General features: G+C 32.7%; 1 protein-coding gene across 1 annotated transcript; it reads left to right on the top strand.

The window, feature by feature from the left end:
* Positions 1 to 19,503: 19,503 nt before the first annotated feature.
* Positions 19,504 to 21,115, top strand: LOC107840003. The gene is made up of 3 exons (XM_047394906.1): positions 19,504 to 19,789; positions 20,036 to 20,089; positions 20,860 to 21,115. The coding sequence occupies exons 1-3, from the start codon at positions 19,645 to 19,647 to the stop codon at positions 20,886 to 20,888; spliced, it is 228 nt and encodes a 75-aa protein (XP_047250862.1). The 5' UTR covers positions 19,504 to 19,644; the 3' UTR covers positions 20,889 to 21,115.
* Positions 21,116 to 21,731: the final 616 nt, after the last annotated feature.

The raw sequence follows: 21,731 nt of genomic DNA, 5'->3' as shown, positions 1-21,731 counted from the left end.
TCGAATTTGCTATCCACAACCCAAAATACCTAGAAAAATCCAACAGAGAAGTTCCTCCTTCATTTCGTTCACCAAATCTGAAACCGCCATGCACATCATCATACCCTCTCGACAAAGACCCAATATGCCCATTGAAATCCCTTCCCACAAAAAGCTTCTTAGTGCTCGGGATGCTCCTCACCACCTCATCTAAAACTTCCTAGAATTCCTTCTTCTCTTCTTCGTCCAAACCTACTTGCGGGGCATAGGCACTAATAACGTTCACCGTTGACCCTTCCATGACTAACTTAATAGACATCAATCTATCGCTAACTCTCTTTACCTCTACCACCTACTCCCTAAGATCTTCATCTACTAAGATACCTACCCTATTTCTATGTCTTGCGCTACCCGAGTACCACAACTTATATCCATCCACATCTCTCGCTTTAGTGCCTACCCATTTAGTTTCCTGAACACACGCTATACTAATCCTTCTCTTTCTAAGAATCTTCATTAGCTCTATAGACTTACCCTGCAAAGTACCGATGTTTCAAGACCCAACTCGCAACCTAGAAGCTCCCTTATCCCGCCTAACCTTACTACCCCTAGCCTCTAACCCCAAACTCGATCCTAGACCCAACCCAGACCCAACCCCCTCAACCCCGGCCCAGACCCAACATCTCCTGACCCCGACCTATGATATGACCCTAGTCTACCATCGCCAATCACAGCCACTATGCAACAAAGGGGAGAAGAATGAAAGGAAAAAAGGGAAGAAAGATAACAAAGGGGGATCAAGATAAGGTAAAAGGGCACTCTAATTAAAATAAAGTCAATAAAGGATCTAGGGACATAGACAATAATCTATAATAGATAGAAAGCAACAAAACCAATAATATAATACAAATTTTGATAAACAATAGTCAATAGCGGGAACTAATGCTACCACAATTAATGGATATGCTAGTAAATCAAGTAACAGTAATCAGACAAGGTAACACACTCCAAAAATACTAAGAACAATAAAGAGATTCACACGTAAAACACTATTCCAAAGTAACCAATCAACAAGAAATTCTACACCCACAACCAGATAATCAGCCAAGGTGTTATGAAACAGGAATCACAATAAGAATAGTGCAGAACACTACCAGTAGCAGCCCCTAAAAATCAAGAAAGCAATACACAACTAGAAAATATGGATCGAGTGCACCTGATCGAAGCTGGGTTGTGTCCGTATACTTGGTTGAGTCACTGGATTCCGGTAATTTGCGGTAGAAATTGATCGCTGGAATAGGGTCACCGAAATAGTGTCACCAGAATAGTGTTCCTGTCACCGAATTTCAAAGAACTTTGCGTTCTTATTATTTGAGATGATGATGATAATGATGATGGTGCCTATCTTCTTGTTGTTGTTGTTCTTGTTCTTGGAAGAACAAAATCCTATTACAGAAGCAGTCCTTTTCTATCAACTAGTTCTCTAATTGATAAGATTCTTAAGTCGGCTAGGATTACACAATCTGGAACCCAGACGAACGAACGAACGAGTAAATGATATAGATGTAATAACGCTGGTGATTGGAACCAAAAATGAAGAGTAGAATTGAAACTACAATTGGTTCAACTATGGCAGTGATTACTCCAGATGCAAGTTAGTGTGAAAACATTAGATTTCTAATAATAAAACCCGGAGAAAGAAGCTTTAAAGTGTTTATATTGTGAAACACATTTCCACATGCTAAGTAAGGCAAGAAATAAGAGATGCCTCGCGCCGTCGTCGCTCGTTCGCTCGGCTCAGCTTCGACTTTGAATCTGTCAATCGATGAGATCTATCTTTTTGGACAAAGTTTATGCAATTCTTCAACGAACTGATGCACTATTTTTGAAATGATGCACTATTTCGTAAACTGGTATACCTGTTTGAAAAAGGACATGGTCTTTGGATGAACGGACATGAATTTCCCGAAAATACACACCATTTAAGTGAACTACTGCCATCTTTTCGAAGAGGCATATGAAAGGCTATATAAAACTGCTTTGATCTACAGGTTTGATATACGAAATTTTCAGAATACAAAACTCTTCTTGTATTAAAAATATTCTATGTTAGCATTCAAACCGTTGAGTGCGTTCGTGGAATTTAATTATTTGAGGTACCGCTATAATTGGATTGAAGGCCATTTTATTCTGGGAGGAAAATTCTATAACCTCGGGTACAGTGAGGAGAATTATTCCTTAAGGACACTCCGTGAACTCGGGGGACTTGGTCTAAAATTTTTGTTTCATCTATTTTGTGATATCTAACACACTTCTTGGATAGATTACTAATAATCTTGTATTGAAGGTGTTAAAGAACTTCAAAACTGTTCTTGTTCATACATGAACTTGTTATGAAGTTGTTATTGTATTAATACAGATTCTAGTACCCGTAGAAGGAAAACAACAATCTTAAAGAATAATTTTTTTCAGTTTCATAATCCGTATTACTTGTTTTTAGAGATTAAAGCTATAAGTTTTCTACTCCATTTGAACTTAACTAGTAATTTGAAGACATAAAATCTTCATCACAAGTTAAAGATCACTCGGTTGACAATTGTAAGTAATAAAAACTTCATTGTTAACTAGAAACAAGAAGTGTTTAAAGTTGCTGCAATTTTTTAATAAGTATTTATATATATTAAATTTACTGTCTTGTGGTGACAGAAAAATGGCAACTGAAAGTCAAATACATGATGATGCTACTACTGTGCCGCGCAAATGCTCTGCAATCTATGGCACCTGCGGAGAAGCCCAAAAAATTTGCGGGCATTGAATTTAAGTAATGGCAGAAGAAGATGTTCTTCTACCTCACAACATTATGCCTTCAAAAGTTCACTAGTGAGAATGCTCCTGAGGTGCCCAAGGGAACCTCGAACAAAGAGCATTTCATGATTGTAGAAGCTTGGAAGCACTCGGACTTCCTTTGCAGGAATTATATATTGAGTGGTCTCCAAGACGACCTCTACAATATTTACAGTGGAACTAAGGTATCGAAGGAATTGTGGGGGGCACTAGAATGAAAATACAAGATAGAGGATGCGGGAATTAAGAAATTCTTTGTTGCAAAGTTCTTGAACTTTAAAATGATAGATAGGAAATCGATTGTCTCTCAAATGCATGAATTGCAAGTCCACGATCTCCTAGCAAAAGGTATATCTTTGAAAAATACTTTAGTTGAACAACTTGAAAAAGCTCTTAATACTCACATAAACTATTTTGTAGGTTTGATTGTGAATGATGTTTTCCAAACAGCAGCGATAATTGAGAAGCTACCACTAATGTGGAAAGACTTCAAAAACTACTTGAAGCATAAACACAAGAAGGTGACTGTCGAAGATCTTATTTTCCGACTGCGTATTAAAAAGGATAATAAAGCTGCTGAAAGAAGGTCAAAAGGAAATTCTGCAATTAATAGAGCACATATTGTGGAAGATGACCAAAACAATTCTAAGAAAAGGAAGAAAGTTGAACAAGGAAACAATCAACCCAAGAAGAAATTCAAGGAAAAATGATTCAATTGTGGAAAAATTGGCCACAAGTCCACGGATTATCGTGCCCCGAAGAAAGGCAAGAAAAAGAATCAAGCAAATATGATTGAATCCAACAAAGAATGCAATGATCTGTGTGCTATGTTCTCAGAATGCAACTTGGTGGGGAATCCTCGCGAATGGTGGATGGATTATGGTGCCACCCTCCATGTATGTGCCAACAAAGAGTTGTTTTCGTCATTTGCTCCAGCTCAAGTAGAAGAAATGATCTACATGGCTAACTCCGCTACTACTAAGGTAGAAGGAATAGCAAAAATATGCTTAAAAATGACTTTAGAAAAGGTCTTGACACTTAACAATGTCTTGTATATTTCAGAATTACGTAAGAATTTAATTTCTGTTTCCCTTCTAGACAAGAACGGATTCAAATATGAAACCGTTTCTGGAAAAATTATGATTAGCAAAGGAGAAATGTATGTAGGAAAAGGCTATCTTACCGAGGGCCTTTATAAGATGAATGTAATGAATGTTGAAATAAATAAAATTTCAAATTCTCCTTATTTGCTTGAGTCTTATGATTTATGGCATGAACGTTTAGGCCATGTTAATTCCAAAACGTTATGAAAACTGATTAACGTAGAAGTTTTGTCAAACTTTGAGTGTAATTAATCAAAGTGTCAAACGTGTGTGGAATCAAAGTATGCAAAGCATCCTTATAAGTCCGTTGAAAGGAATTCCAATCCTTTAGACTTAGTACACACTGACATTTGTGATATGAAGTCAACACCATCATGGTGGGAAAAAGTATTTCATAACTTTTATTGACAATTGCACTAGATATTGTTATGTCTATTTGCTAAATAGTAAGGACGAAGCAATAGATGCGTTTAGGCAATATAAAAGTGAAGTTGAAAATCAATTATATAAAAAGATAAAAATGGTAAGAAGTGATAGGGGCGTAGAATATGAATCTCCTTTCGCTGAAATATGTGTAAAGAATAAAATTGTCCATCAAAATACGGCCCCGTATTCACCTCAATCTAATGAAATTGCCGAAAGGAAAAATTGAACTTTGAAGGAAATGATGAATGCCTCGCTTATAATTTCCGGTTTACCACCAAACTTATGGGGGGAGGCCATCCTTACAGCCAATCGTATACTCAACGGAGTTCCCCATAGTAAGACACAATCAATTCCTTATAAAAAAATGTAAAGAAAGAAAACCCCATTCCTTCTGACAAAGGTCCAAATTCCTATGCCTAAAAGGGTTAAGATAGGACCTAAGACGGTGGACTGCGTGTTCATAGGATATGCTAAAAGTAGGAAAGCATGTCAATTATTGGTTCATAAATCTAAACATCCGAATATTAATAAAAATACGGTAATTGAATCAGACAAGGCTGAATTCTTTGAAAACATTTATCCGTATAAAACTAGACATGAACAGTTTAGTGGGGGGTCTAAACGATCTCGAGATGAACCAAGTGAAAATGTACATAATGAAGAAAATCCAAGGCGTAGTACACGTCAAATAACATCTACTTCATTTGGATCAGATTTTGTAACATTTTTCTTAAAAAATGAGCCTCAAATATTTACGGAAGCGATGGCATCTTCGGACTCATCCTTTTGGAAAGAGGCAGTTAATAGTGAGATTGATTCAGTCTTAAGCAACCATACATGGGAATTGGTTGATCTTCCTCCCAGAAATAAACCTTTAGGTTCTAAATAGATCTTCAAAAGAAAGATGAAAGTGGATGGTACTATTGACAAATACAAGGCAAGACTTGTAGTAAAAGGCTTCAAACGAAAAGAAGGCCTTGATTACTTCGATACATACTCGCCAGTAACAAGGATAACATTAATTAGAATGTTAATTGCCTTGACTGCAGTATATGGTCTTGAAATCCATCAAATGAATGTGAAAACCGCTTTCCTAAATGGAGAATTGGAGGAAGAAATATACATAGAACAACCTGAGGGTTTTGGGGTTCCAGGAAAGGAAAATAAGGTGTGTAAACTTATTAAGTCATTGCATGGACTAAAGCAAGCACCTAAACAATAGCATGCGAAGTTTGACCAAACCATGTTGGAAAACGGGTTCAAGATAAATGAATGTGATAAATGTGTTTATATTAAAGACACTCCAAATCACCAAGTCATTGTTTGTTTATATGTGGGTGATATGTTGATCATCGGCAAAGATATTTCTGACATAAATGCAACAAAATGAATGATCGAGAGCAAGCTTGATATGAAAGACCTTGAAGTTACAGATGTAATCTTAGGTATAAGAATTCATAGAACTCCATAAGGGTTGGTATAGTCACAATCTCATTATATCAAAAATATACTTGACAAGTTCAAGTATATGAAATTCAGTATTGCCAAGACTCCATTGGATGTGAGCTTTGCACTTTGAAAGAATGAAGGTGAAAATGACTCACAATTGGAGTACATAAGAGTATTGAGATGTTTAATGTATATAATGAATTGTACACGACCAGACATAGCATGTGTTATTAGTAAATTGAGTCAGTACACGAGTAATCCCAACAAAACTCATTGGATGGCAATGAAAAGAGTTTTGGGGTATCTTAAATACACTCAAGACTATGCCTTGCATTATAATAAATATCCTGCAGTACTTGAAGGATATAGTGAAGCAAATTGGATCACCAGATCAAATGAAGTAAAATACACAAGTGGATATGTATTTACTATCGGTGGAGGAGCAGTCTCTTGGAAATCATCCAAACAGACTTATATTGCTTGCTCTACAATGAAATCTAAATTTATCACATTGGATAAAGCCGGTGAAGAAGCAGAATGGCTCGGGAATTTCTTGGAAGATATTTCGTATTGGCCCAAGCCAGTGGCACCAGTATGTATACACTGTGATAGCCAAGCGACAATAGGTAGGGCAGGGAGCATGATGTACAACGGTAAATCTCGTCATATACGATGGAGACATAATATCGTTAGGGAACTTCTCTCTAGTGGAATTATCACTGTTGACTATGTAAAGTCAAAGGATAATGTGTCGGATCCGCTTACAAAAGGCCTATCTAGAGAAGGAGTAGAAAGGACATCCAAGGGAATGGGTTTAAAGCCAAGGACAAGTCAACATGGCGGTAACTCTACCTAGAAGACTGGAGATCTCAAGAGCTAGGTTCAAAGAGATCAAATAAAGTTGTGTCTAACAGGTTCAACATTATCAATTACCCAACCCATTATCATGATGTAGACAATGTATTGTAAACTAGGATAAGACTTAAGGTGAAAAGTCTTTTAATGATTATCTAAATTTTGTAGATTTGACCAAATAGTTTAATCTATAGGATTAAACGTTTAGAAATCACCTATGTGAGGGCGAAGTAGAAGCCGCTTCAAGGAGAATGTTAGTAAAGGCCTAATCTCTAAGCTCTCATGAAATTGGGACGTGTTCATGGCTGAAAAGAACAAAACCGTGAGAACCATAAACGTTAAAAGACTGGTTGTGTGACATGTGTTGTATAGGTGTACATTAAAGCTCGATGGTTCAAAGATATCAAATCTACCAATTAACCGAGTGCATCCAATGCATGTTCACTACGGAAAGTTCAAAGGTAAACCCACTTATCCAGATGCAATCAGTCTTTGTTGGATGATCACATACTTGTTCGTAAAACTTTTACGAAATATAGCCATTCCCCATTCATATGGGGATTGTTGAATTCTATGTGTGTGTTTGAATGGAAAATAGAGGGAATTAAGTGGAAGAGAAAATTGAGTTTACACCAAAATGGAAAGTGTGCTCAAAATAGGAAAGCTTACTAAAATTCTCTCACATTGGTAGGAGAAAGAAGATTTAAAGTGTTTATATTGTGAAACACAATTCCACATGCTAAGTGAGGCAAGAAATAAGAGATGCCTCGCGTCGTCATCATCGCTTGCTCGACTTAGCTTCAGATTTGGATTCGGATTTGAATTTGGCAAATGATCGATAGATGAGATCTATATTTTTGGACAAAGTTTATTTGACAAAAATTTAATTCGAATACCAAAGGGAAAAAATGCAACAGTAATCCTCCATTTATGCATGCATGCAGATTTCGAAATAGTATTTCAAACTGATGCAATTCTTCAATGAACTGATGCACTATTTTTGAACTGATGCTTCGAAATGATGCACCGTTTCGTGAACTGGTATACCTGTTCGAAAAAAGACATGGTCTTTGGATGAACGGACATGAATTTTCAGAAAAGATACACCATTTAAGTGAATCACTATCATCTTTTCGAAGAGGCATATGATAGGCTATATAAACCTGTTTTGATCCACAGGTTTGATATACAAAATTTTCAGAATACAAAACTCTTCTTCTCTTAAAAATATTCTGTGTGATCATTCAAACCGTTGAGTGCGTTCGTGGAATCCAATTATTTGAGGTACCGCTTGTCGTACCCGATTTTCTACCTGAGGTTAAAATGAGCACGACATTATGGACTCTAGAAGAATGAAAATTGTACAGAGTCGTTACCTAATTTTTAAGAAAAAATAGGAAACCTATTTATTAACATTTATAATTAATGTTTTCTAGTCTGCAAAAAAACAGTTGAGATTCTAGGTAAGGGGTCAAGTTATCCCAAAGAGAAGGGATTAGGCACCCTTCAAGATCCACAACTGCGGTACCCAGTTAGACTAAATTTATCAAAGAGGGAGGTGGTATAAATATTTAAAATAATGTAAAAAAATGTATTTAAGTATAAAATAATTCTTTATAAAAACTATGTAAAGGTATATGTATATTAAATATATAAATAACACATATTGTTATAAAAACATGTAAAAGATATGTATAGAAAATGTGTAAATACATGAGAAAAGGAAAATATTTTATGATATGTAAAAAGAAGTGTATTTTGATGTGCCATGAGAAGAAAAGGTATTTACACATAATATTTTATTTGATTAAAATTACGAAGAACGTAAAGATTTATTTAAACAGAAAATATCACAATATTTATGATGTCAAAGTATGTAAACTAATTAATTAATATAATTATTTTATGTAAATATTAACTACCTAAGTTTTGCCTAAAGTGATGAAATTATGTAAATGAAAAATATCCCCGCCTGACACCCAAAAAGTAATATTTTCATTATAATGATATTTGTACAAACATAAGAATATAAAATACAATACAAAATTAAAAGGGTCCCTTTCACTGCAACTCCCGACGAGTATTCCAAAATAACTTGTATAAACACTTATAAAAAAAATGTTAGTAACAAATAAATAATAATAAATGAGAATGTGTATATTTACGTATTATAAAAAAAATATTTTTTTTGTTAAAAAAGTGGGCTCAGATAAAGTCATGACAGTGAAATGGTTGCTAAATTAATTGGTCATCCTGAATCGTTTTGCTACGAAATGGTTGCTCAATTAATTAACCGTCCTAAATCGGCTTGTCAAAATATGAGTTGTAAAATCTTGTGTTGTTATAAAGCTTCATCATCGCTCAAAATATTTATTTTATTATGTATATGTATATATAATAGTCCGTATTTTATTTACGGAGGCCTCAAAATTAATAATAATTTTTTCATTGGCCAAAATGTGTAGTATCTGTTCATTATACCAGTCAAGTATATTCGGATAATCAATAAAAGGGGGATAAAATGTCAAAATATGCAAATGCAATAATGAAATAATGTAAGACCATACAAAATTGTCAAAAATCATTAGTAATGTAGGACCACACAAAATTGCCAAAAGTTATCAAACTTATGAGAACAAGAATCACACCAAATATCAAAAGCAGCACTAAAAGAGCTACAATCACAAAAAGGAATCATTAATAGAGTCCACAAACAGTAATCTTGACCAAATTCTTGTTAGAAAGCTCAAGGTCACCAAAAAATATATTGAGAAACAATCCCAAACGAATCAAATATCGTGGGAGTATAAGAAATGCACAAACCTGTTCTCCTTTGAAAAAGAACATGAAAAGTAAGTAAATCATGGATTCGGAGGCATAAAACATTGTTAGTGGCGTCGCTTCGACGGTGTTCAACGGAGCAATGCCGGAATCGCGAAGAACAGCCAGATCTGAGTATCAATGGTGAAGCAAAATTTTTCAAAACAAGAAAAGGAACTCAAGGAAGATGTGAGGAGACTGACGAAAATGTTTTAGAAACACCGACCATCCTTTGGTTAGCTACGGTAGCGGTAGAACAGTGATGGTGGCGCGTGATGGTGGAGGTCCGTGTGGCAACAGCGATGAAGAGGTGGTTGTTGCTTCTCGTGGGAGAGGAAAAGGAGGAAGAGAGTAGGTAAGGGAGAGGGAAAGAGAGCAAGATCAGTTTTCATTTTTTTTAGAGAGAGAGAGCCCGTCTATGTCTCTGTTGTATGTGTTTTTTTTAAAAATGAAGATCTGATCCCCGGATCCTCTCCGTTCAAGTTCCCTTAATATCAGAATTGGATCCCTGATATATAGTGTCGTGTATATATCCGTTGGAGTGTTTTGAAGAGAAAAAGAGAAAAATAGAATAAATAAAATATGCTTGTGTATTTATGAATATGTGTGTGGGTTGGCAAAGGAAAAATATTTATGAGTTGTAAAAAATAAATATATGTGTATTTTGAAAAAGAGGAAAAAATGAACAAAAAATGTGTCCTCACCCATCTATTTATATAAAAAATTGAGCACCCCTTTTATCCAATGCATAAAGGAGTGTCCTCTCTTTTTATAATAGAATACTCTTAGGTCCTTAAGTTATTGGCCAAAGGATTTTCATCCTTTTGACCAATGGACAAAGTAATTATCCAAAGGGTAGTGTCATTGAGTGGTCGTTGTCAGATCTGACGAGACAACACTGAGTGGTCATTGTCGAACGTGACAAGACATTATTGTGTAGTTATTGTCGGATGTGGCAAGACATCAAGTTATTATACTGCACAAAAATAATTGATCCGACTCAGCGTTTGCGGACTGTAAAATATTGATGTTGAATGAAAAAATGTAAAGAATATTAAAATTATTAAAATATAATTAATTTTAAAAATACTGAAATATATATATATATATATATATATATATATATAACGTCATGTCATGCACGTGTGCGGGTGATTGTAAAATGTTAAGAACGATAATGAATTGATAAAAATCCTAAAATTAGAAAAATTATTAATAAATTATAAAAAATAAAAATATGACAACAAATTGATTAAAATCCTAAAGAAAGGATAATAATCAATAATTTATCAAACAATTGTAAAAGATGTGAAAATTATGTTTCGTGTCCTTTAACGAACAGAAAGCCTGAAGACGTTAATTTTAGGCACGGAGAGCAAAAATTGAGTGTCAACACCGCTATAATTGGATTGAAGGTCATTTTATCCTGGGAGAAAAATTCCATAACCTCGGGTACAGTGAGGGGAATTATTCCTTAGGACACTCCATGAACTCGGGGGACTTGGTCTAAAATTTCTATTTTATCTATTTGCTAATAGCTAACACACTTCTTGGATAGATTAGTAATAATCTTGTGTTGAAGGTATTAAAGAACTTCAAAACTGTTCTTGTTCATACATGAACTTGTTATGAAGTTGTTGTTGTATTAATACAGATTCTAGTACCCGTAGATGGAAAATAATAGTTGGTGTTGAACGACTACCCATCCATTTATATAAAAAGTTGTCCATTTCATGTTCTTTTCCATTTCTCTCTCTTTTTCCTTTTTTTTTTTTTTTGTGTAATAAGGAAAAATTACAAAGGACGGTTTGATGTATTAATGCTATTATTATGTGTGAGGTTCGAGAAGGATTGAATTATAAAGATTTATTACTTTGCACTCATGCAAGAGCAAGGCTATTTACACGACTTGCATTCATGATCTCTTGATCACATGATTGCAACTTTACCATTACTCCAAGGCGTTCCTTCAAAAAGAAAAAAAAATTAGAAGAAAAAACATTGTATTCATTCTTAGGCATTGGATATATAGTTTTGGAAATCTGATTCATTGCTATGGATTTTTGATTCAATATGTTAGCAAAAATCTTAAGTGTTGAAGCGATTGTTATTAGAAAGACTCTTAACTATGCTATTAGTCATGGATCGAAGAATGTGAAGATTTATGTGACGCTAAATATATATTATTGACATGTTCCAAAAATGAGTTGCGATTTTATATTTTATGAAAGCGATGTCTGAAGGAATTTGGGCGAGTTCTGAACCATGCTTAATCATGTTGATATTATGTATATTCTTAGATGTTAAAATGAAATTACTGGTAATTTAATTAAATATTTCTATTCTTTATTGAAGGAGATCTCTCTGGTTGAATTAAACATGATATTAACAGTATATTTGAATTATATAGTTTCTTGATGCACTAATATATAATGTCTAATTTTGGTCGAGGGAAGGGACCTCGAGTCAATCAGTAAATATTTTGACCAAAGATTGAAGAACTTTTGACCACCCGAGAACTTAGTTATGAGTTCATTTCGTTTGTTAAGTTAAAATATGACATCTTAACCATAGTAATTCATAATTAATATGAGACTGCATTATCACTTACACATTTAATAATTAATTTTGTAAACAAAAAACATGTTTTATGTTTTATTGTTCATTAATTCGACTGCCACACATTTAGGATCCTCATTGTCATGTTCCAACCACGTGGATTCCAGCTATTGGTTCACCTTTAAATTATAAATGTTGTAATACTCTACACATTTTTTATTAAGTGGGCTATTGCGTCAAGAAATCATTTAGACATGAGACATCGCCTAAATTATAAAGGTCAGCGACAAGCATATCAGTGCTTGGAACATGTGAGCGAAAAATTCAAAGAATAAATATGAAACTATACTTTTTATATTTTTATACTAATGAATAAGTAAAATTTCATGTATTACAAAGGTATTTCAATCAATATCTCAATCAATAAACTTATTCATTAATTTGTATTGATACACATCCACGTGTCAATCTGTAAATAGTCATTGTCACATTGTGAGGTCAAAATATACGTGAAACGAATTTTGTAGAATTAAAGACAGGGGCATTAATCTCATTAAGAGTGCAAAAAAGAAAAAAAAAATCTCTACTATTATTAACCATGACCAAGAAAACCTTCATTATCTGTGTTTTTTTACTTGTCAAAACCTGTCTTGTTATCTTCGTTATTTGTGTTTTTCTACTTGTCAACTTATGTTTAGCAAGTGACTTAGCTGATTTATTCTCAAATGATGAAAGTACGGTTACAAAAGCTGATAAGGAATTAAATTTATGATATCGATTTTGATTTCATCTTCAGTGGTCTCATCCGCGTTCATTTATTCATCCACCAATATCTGCTAGCGTTTTACATTACAAGTTTCTTCATCCATAAGACCATTCATGCATCCATCACGTCCATTTTCGAATGAACAATAACTAAGAATAAAGTTATGGATCAATATCTTAGTTATTGATCACATATTTGTTATTTTAAGTTAATTAACATGTTTCGGATTTTTAGTTCTTGAGTAGTTAATTTCGTTTCCATTAATTTTCAAGTAGTTTTTATTCATATGAATATTGTTTGTTTTTGTTTATCGTCAAATAAAATTTAAATTTTTTTAATAGAAATTGTTTTCCACTTTCTACTTGATTAGTATTGACACGCTTGTGTTTATTAAATAATATTTATTATATTTAAGTACTAAAAGAAAAGATGGGGACGTATTAGTTACTTGAAGTTAAATTTTGATAAGAAGGCCTTAAATATATACACATATATATAAAAATAATATTGTAATAAATACATATACATATAAAAATTATATTGTAATAATTTAGAGTTGCCTCTTTTTTTGTTATTTGTGATGAAGTATTTTTAAAACACATAATCTTTTAACTTCACATATAATATGATTATTAATAAAAGTAAGATTAATTCTAGTTAAAAAGATGTTAGTCATTTGTTTGCAATATATTAACTTGAATGTAGTTATTAAAACTTTATTTATTAATATGAAATTTGTGTTCTTTAAATCAAAGTTCTAAAATACTTCTACTAAAAATTAGATAATTGTTTTTTGTCTGCTATAAATGTATTTAAATTATAGTGAATGTCTATCAAGATATAATAAGATCTAGTTGATATCTATCAGGATTTGATGTATTTGTCTTTTAGTGTGAAACTAGGGGCAAATTCCTCCTATAAATAGAAGGTTTCCTTCATTGTAAATCATCCCTCAAGAGAAATAAGAATTACTCTCTCTATTCTCTCTCTACTTTTTCTTTATTCTTTGTTGTTTTATAACACGTTATTAGCACGATGTTCTAACAAATTGAGAAATTGGCCAAAAACGCCAACCATTGCCTTACAGGTTGTACGGTTTCAAGAGGTTTGTGTTGTTATGTGATTATTTTGTAACTTTAATACGTTTCAAAATTATGCACTATCTTTCTGAATCCTTTTAAACGAATGAAAAATATATGTTGATATATATATGATTACTTATTTGTCCCGCTGCCGGTACTGCTTAAGATTTGTTTTAACATGAATAGGGTGGTGGCAGCGGGCAATAGTGTTCGTCATGAATAATCTATAGCCTTGTGACTTGTTAATTATTGATGTACATTATAGATGCTAAGAAGAGTTGTGTTGACAGTAAAATCATTCCTATAAAGTGTATAGTGGGGTACAGGGACGGATTTATGTGTATGGGTGAGGGTGCCACGGCACCCGGTAACCTCGACTGAAACTTTGTATGTATATGTATATACACAGAAGAAATGAGATATAGATTAAACTTTCCACCCTTAAGATCAAGTAGTTAGATAGCACTAGTGGCAAAGGGAGTTCCCAGCCACCTAGCTGATTCGAGTTCAAATCCCTCCTGGTGCACGTTGTAGTATTTTTTTTTTATGTTTTTCCTTGCTTAGGAAGGGCTCCAGCCCTCTTTCTTCACTCATTCACTGTTTCGCCTTTTTCATTGCTTTTTTTTTTAGTTCTATTCTTTACTAATCCAAATTTTTGCGTTAATTAATTCTTAATTTTTTAACTTTCTCTTTTGTTAATTACTATTAATATCTTGTTACGAGTATTAAGTGTATCCCATATCAATGAACAAATAAACATATATATATAGATAGTAAATTGTTTTAAAAATTTAAGTTTTTAAAAATAATTTATTATCGTGCTAAAGTTTTTTTAAATTTAAAGATCTGTTTAATCTTTCATCAAAGTTCACGCTAAGTGAAGATAACTATATTGAAACTATAATTTTTACTCCTTCTCAATTATATATCTGCAACAACATATTAAGATAATGGAATATGAATATGTTGAAGTAACGATATTAGATGGTTTATACAAAGTTTGATTTTTTAACATTATTTTTTTCTTTCTGTTTTAGAGTTAATTAATTTCTCTTATTCGTAAAAAGAAGTTGGGCTAATTAGGTATCTTGAATGTCAGATTTCTTGAAATAGAATATAACTAAATATCCATATTTGATTAATTTGTATATATATAAAAAAAAAAAAAAAGATAAATAATTCAAAATGTAACTCAAAATTTTAAAAAATCGACTAGTTTATCTTTGTAGATAATTTGGCAACCGAAACTTAGGAATCCTGGATCCGCCTCTGGTGGGGTAGATCTTTACTTTGTCGCAAGAATTTTCAGTAAAGGCTTATTGACATTTGCATTCTATTGATCATAAGTTAAAGATTATTTGAATAACAAATTAAGGACATGACATAATACTAAGTGCGTTGACAACCCTTATGGCCTTCACGTGACTTTTGATTTTGTGATTGGCTAGAAATAATAGATTTCTTTTCCTAGTAAGTTAAGAGAAGAATTATTAACCCATTATGATTTTGATTATGATGCCTGACAGTAAACTAATACTTTGGCAAGTTAATTTCAAGCTTTAAAGTTTCATGGTTAAATTTGTGTAGTTATATAATCTCATTATTGTATGGTTGGTTTCAAACATTGGGTTAGAGTCTCAATGCATCATGATAATAAAATATTGGGTTCAAGTCCCATCGATTTATGCCTAAGACGTCTTTACATGGATAAGACATTGAGTTTGAATCTCAATGCACCATATTGATGATATTATGATGATTAAGGCAAATAATGGGTATTCGGTGAAACATGTCCCATTAAATATGCTTCATTCCTTGAATTGAATGTGATAGCAATAAATCATATGTATGCCTCAATTTGCTTTTGTAGTAGCTATCATAATTTGATACGCTTAAGGCATGATTATATTTCATTCCTGGGAAATGAGAAGCTTATTAATGCAAACGTGCACTTGATTGTGATGGTATCACAACTCACCTCCGAATGAGGCAGAATAACTGAAAAGAGTTATTTCGAAATCTACTTCTAAAGAAGTAAATCTAAAATTTATTCATGTAATAGTAAATTTGAAATTTACTAAAGAAAAAAATACATGTCATGGTAAACTTGGAGTTTACTAGAATAAAAGTTCATAAATTGATATGAACGATTCTGACATCTCGAAGATGTGCATATTGAATATTAGACATGTATTGAAGAATTCGAAGATTCTTCGAGAATTGTTTATGTCGCTTGTTCTCATGATAAGTTGGTTGGACCAACTAATTTGGGGATTGGATCCCTTAAAATCTGAAAAGTATAAAAGGTGAATATGGGTCCGTTCACCTATCATGTGATATGTTGAAAAGATGCATCAATAAGATGATCACATTTACATTCATGGACAACCTGTAGTTTGACATTCATAAAGTTGCTTGCTCAATAAAATTGAGTTACGCATGACTTTCAGATTGTGTAATCAAGATAATTCATCTTGTTGATAAACTTAATGTATTGGTCTGAAATATGATATATCGCAATAGCATTTGTATGCATTAGATCAATAAATTATGATTATTACTTCCCTCTTAATTAGTTCAAGGTCGGAAACCAATTATTCCATCTAATAATTTTGATATGCGGTATACGATTAATGAATATACCATAATGCACAAAGATGAATTCCTCAAAGAAGTAGAGGATGTATGTTAGTTTTCCTAACATAATGAGAAGATTATAAGTGCTATGAAATATGTTAGGAATTATCACCATATCCTCACCCAAAAGATAATTCAAGTCAAATGTCGAAAGCATCTCATATTAAGCGCAAGTGCTCTTATTTTGTGTTTCTAAAGGACAAAGTCTAGGCATGCGTGCAGCGTGGTAGACTAATCGGTTCCAAATGAAATAGTCCTTGAAAAATAAGGAGCAAATAATCATAATAAGAAGGCAATGAGCTCTTGAAGAGCTTACGACATAACACTTCATGAAACCTTATGAGAGGTTCATGTACCTGAAAATAATGAAGTGATGAGATCTCAAAATGTTATGTCGCATTGTGAACTGATACGAAATGATATATCATCAATATCTTTGACACAATATTGGCGCAATATTGTGAAAGATTACGAGGATCTGAATTCTACGTTTATTTAAGCATGCTGACGTAAAAATATTTATCAAGTGACATAAAAGGATGCATCTTGGGAAGCGTAAAACTTATTTGATCTGCAGTCCAGACACTTGAAGATGTCACTCATGAATGTTGAATATTGTCACTTGACAAAAACTTATGTGAAAACTTTTAAGGATTCAAACTGCTTAAAGCATATAAAAGTTTCTGGGAAACTTATTTATAATCCTTATATTGTATAAGCTTATAGCTTGAAAATCATTGGAACTCTTTGGAGAGTTTTCAAAGCAATAGATTATTTGCTGAAATTCAAAATATATCGAATTGGATTGGTTGTGAAGTATCATATCTTAGTGCAATTGATGCACTCATGTACCTTGCAAATACTACAAGATCTATAGCCTTTTCGGTTAATATGTTAGCAAGGTATATTTCTACTCCTACTAGGAGACATCGAAATGGAATAAGATACATGAGCTTATTTTATTCTAAAGATTGCAGTCCCGATCTTATTAATCATGCTGATGTTGGGTACTCATCTGACCCGTATAAAGCTCGATCTCAAATAGGCTATGTGTTTATATGTGGTGGTACTGTCATATCTTAGAGATATACAAAGAGTCTATCGTAGCCACTTCATCGAATCATGCTGGAGATAATAGCTATTCATGAATCAAGCCGAGAATGTGTATGGTTGAGGTCCATGATACATCTCATTCGAGGAAAATGTGGTGTAAAATATGATAATTTAATATGGAGATAATGCATCATGCATAGCACATCTTAATGGAAGATTCATAAAAGGAGATAGAACAAAGCACACTTCATCAAAACTTTTCTACATACATGAGATATAAAAGAATGGTGATATCAACATGCAATGGAATCGTTCAAGTGAAAACGTGGCTGATTTATTCACCAAGTCTTCTCTAATTACAACTCTTAAGAAGATGATGCACAAGATCGGGATGCAAAGGTTCAAGGATGTTCTCATTAGGGGGAGTTAATACGCGTTGTACTCTTTTTTCTTTATGAGGTTTTGTCCCACTAAGTTCTCCTTGTAAGGTTTTTAATGAGGCAACCGATATGCGATTGTTAGAAATGTGTATCCTTTTTCCTTCACTAGATTTTTTTTTCCTACTGGATTTTTTCTAGTAAGGTTTTAACGAGACACATTATCTATCTAGACATTCAAGGGGGAGTGTTATAAATGTATTTACATTATAATGAATGTCTATCAAAATCTAATAAGATCAAGTTAATATCTATCAGGATTTGATGTATTTGTCTTTTAGTGTGAAACTAGGAGCAAATTCTCCCTATGAATAGAAGGTTTCCTTCATTGTAAATCATCCTTCAAGAGAAATAAAAATTACTCTCTCTATTCTCTCTCTACTCTTTCTTTATCCTTTGTTGTTTATAACACTTTCTTTATTTCTTTTCTTTTTTAGATAATTTTTTAAAACACATTTCACACAATCTTCATTATTATTTCAAGCGAAGTTAAAATCATAAAATTTACAATTAAAATTTTTGAGACTTCAAAATTTGAGGGGCCTAAAGCAAACGGTTTACTAATCTTATCTTAAGTGACCCCTAATTATAGACCAAAATATAGAGACATTGAGTTTTGGTATTTTTGAGTGAGTTGTGACCAACCTAATCTTTACTTCCTATCTTGTTAATTCGTTAATGCGCGCTCTCCTTCCCTCTTTCTAATGCATACACCTCCTTGATTCATTGTTTCTTTTTTGTCTATTTAAATAAGTAAATGTTTATTTTATAAAATCAGCTCCAGCATAGAAGTTACTTAAATTTAATCAATTCACATGAGCTCTTACTTGGACATTTCCTTTAACTTGTTATGAGAAGGAATATTTATTAAGAAAACATTTTTATCTTAGTTAAATTATTTTATGATGTTCATCAAAATGAGAGTTATTTCTTTACAAATATTGCAAAATATCTCAATGATACGAGATTTTTTTGCTCATAATTCTCCAATAATTTCATATACACTTGTGTAGAAGCTACATATGATATAATGAGCTTGCGTGAACATCTTAAAAGGTCTAACAACTTCGAATGGAGAAAAGGTCAAATGCAGATCTCTAAGTTTGACTACGGAAGATCCAATATAGTCCATATGTAACACTCCCTTGTCTCAAAAGGGATGATTTCTTCTGGTTCGATAAGAAGTTCTACAAAATAAAAAGATTTTTAAATTTTGTAATTTAAACTAAAATTATATCAAATTGTCCTAAAATTTTGTGATTTAAACTAAAATTATATCAAACTGTCTTTTAATCTTATAATCTCAAACATGTGAAAATTTAAAAGAATTAAAGAACTAAAATAAAGTAGCTCATTATTTATTAAAAGGGAGGAGCATCTAACAACCTCTTTACTTTATTTGAGATATGAACTCCGTACACTTTATCCTCCATACGTAGTTTACGTTGTTGATGTATTAGACTAACCGGCCACGTGGATTTGAGATGTCTATTTCGCTACGGCACTACTAGATGGGACTACAACGAGCTATCTACATAAATATCTACCGACAGTCTTATTTTCTCACATGCACGCACATATATAGAAGAAAAAAGATCGAGCAGTAGATCTGCAGGGAAAGTATTAGCAAGAAAATGGAGAAGAAGAAAATGATGACAGTGGCAGCCATGGCTATGGTGCTCATCGTCCTTTTATCAGCCAACATGGACGCCGTCGGTGTCGCTGCTCAGGGTGTCAATTGTTATGACAGTTGTAACACTGGCTGCGTTGGTCTCCCACGTATGTCTATTACTTTCTCTTCATGATCATAAAAACTTAGGTTGATTGGATTAATATATAGTAGCGAAGTCAGGAATTTACATAATATATAGGATTCGAAAGTAGTAATCTTTCACCTACGTTTCACTTTGCTGAACCTACCTCTGTCACTGGAATTATTTAGCGAAATTTTGAGATCAAACGAAAACAAAAGCGAAAAATAGTACTTATTGTTTATTATAACAGTAAAGTTTGTTGAATTTTCAGCGAAGAAGTACCAAGCTTGCGATAAGAAGTGCCACAAAAGGTGTGGAGACGAAGGTAATTCTCTTTTTCCTTTTCCATTTCCATCTTCTTTTCAGAAAAAAGTGTGGTGAACTTTGCACTAAGAGTTCTATTTTGATTTCATATAGTGGAACACTCAAACCTGGATAGTGAACTATATTTTCAAATATAAATACTAAATATGGATCAGAAATCACTCAACTTTTAGATATTTTTAGCTCAAAGGTGTTTCCCAAAAGAGTCTCACGAACTCTTTCTTTTTTGCCTTCAATTATATTAAATAAAAAATTACGTGTAAATTTTATTATGATCTCCCTCATTGGTTATCCACGGATTTCACTACCAAAAAGTGTGGGTTAATTTCTCCTGATGTATATTTACTTATTGTTAATAGATCTGACCCAAGGATATTGTTATGACAGATAACTCTTTTATAGTGTTGATTAATATTTGAACTCATTTGTTTTTACCTCCTTATATTTGTATGATCAATCTTGATTTAGGAGGACGAAATGGTGATAAACGCAAAATTATATTTATTCGATCTCTACTTTTAAGGAAAACTTATTAATATGTACTGTTCAACCCAAATTTATCTGTCAATATGTCCGAAATATACAAAAATTTATACCCTAATTATATGTAGACTATATATATATTATACTTAGATACACAAAATTTATACATTTGCTTTCTACTTTGTAAACTACATCAATCAAAGACATTGGATCAATGGATTGTAAGATTTTTTTTTTTAAACTGTGCATTTTAAGTTCGAATTTAACTTTATAATCTTCATTTTGCAGCTGGCAAAATTGATGGAAACCTGGATTGAAAGTTATGAATAGAAAGCTATTGAGGCTATTATTGTGTAGAGTTCCACAATAATAATTCTCTCTCTGATATAATAATTTCTTCATAGTTTGGGAAAATAAACGTTACTTGTACGTGTATGTTTGGTTACTACTATGACTTCTTCTTGTGATTTATAGATGCATTGTATGATGATAAAACTATGTACTATTTGGAATTATAATTGCCACTCAAATCGGTTCTTATTCATGTTATATTTATTACCAACAGACTTATAATAAATTAAATAAGGAAAGGAGAAATAGCTTTATTTTTTAAGAACTGACTAATGGAGAAATAGAGTAATGGCGGGACCAGTGAGGTTTGCTTATGCTGAGCACCTTGAGTCACACGGAAGGATAAGTGAAAGCATTATTGTATTCTTTTCCGTTTATTCAAACGCATAACTGTTTATTTTATAAAATCAACTTTGATACTTAAATCCAGCTAATCAAATGGACTCGTACTTGGACATCCCCTCTAACTTGTTCTGAGAAGACATATTTCTTAAGAAAATATTTTAATTTTAGTTAAATTATTTGACAGTGTTCACCAAAATGAGAGAAATGAACCGTTTTTTATGTAGCTATTTCTTTACAAATACCTCAATTGTTACTCTTCGCTACTTTAACTAATCTGAGATTGAGTCATGTCATATACCATTATTATATGTCACCTACAAATATTGGTGAATGAAGTTTTATTATTTCTTGCTTCAACTTTTCTTTTTAATTTAACCTTCCCTATAATGATGATACGTTATTTTTGGCTAGCATGATTCTCCCAACTTCATATACACCTGTACGTGTAGAAGCTACATAATCAG

Source organism: Capsicum annuum, chromosome 8 (genome assembly GCF_002878395.1).
Source record: "Capsicum annuum cultivar UCD-10X-F1 chromosome 8, UCD10Xv1.1, whole genome shotgun sequence".
NCBI lineage: Eukaryota > Viridiplantae > Streptophyta > Magnoliopsida > Solanales > Solanaceae > Capsicum > Capsicum annuum.
Note: the sequence above shows the minus strand (reverse complement) of the source record. Positions and strands in the feature narration are given on the sequence as shown.

What these genes read in the sequence shown, in the direction of transcription:
- LOC107840003 (XM_047394906.1), top strand. Translation starts at nt 19,645, where the DNA reads ATGGAGAAGAAGAAAATGATGACAGTGGCAGCCATGGCTATGGTGCTC. An exon ending in TGGCTGCGTTGGTCTCCCAC is followed by an intron (nt 19,790 to 20,035) that starts GTATGTCTATTA and finishes TTGAATTTTCAG; the next exon opens with CGAAGAAGTACCAAGCTTGC. An exon ending in CAAAAGGTGTGGAGACGAAG is followed by an intron (nt 20,090 to 20,859) that starts GTAATTCTCTTT and finishes TTCATTTTGCAG; the next exon opens with CTGGCAAAATTGATGGAAAC.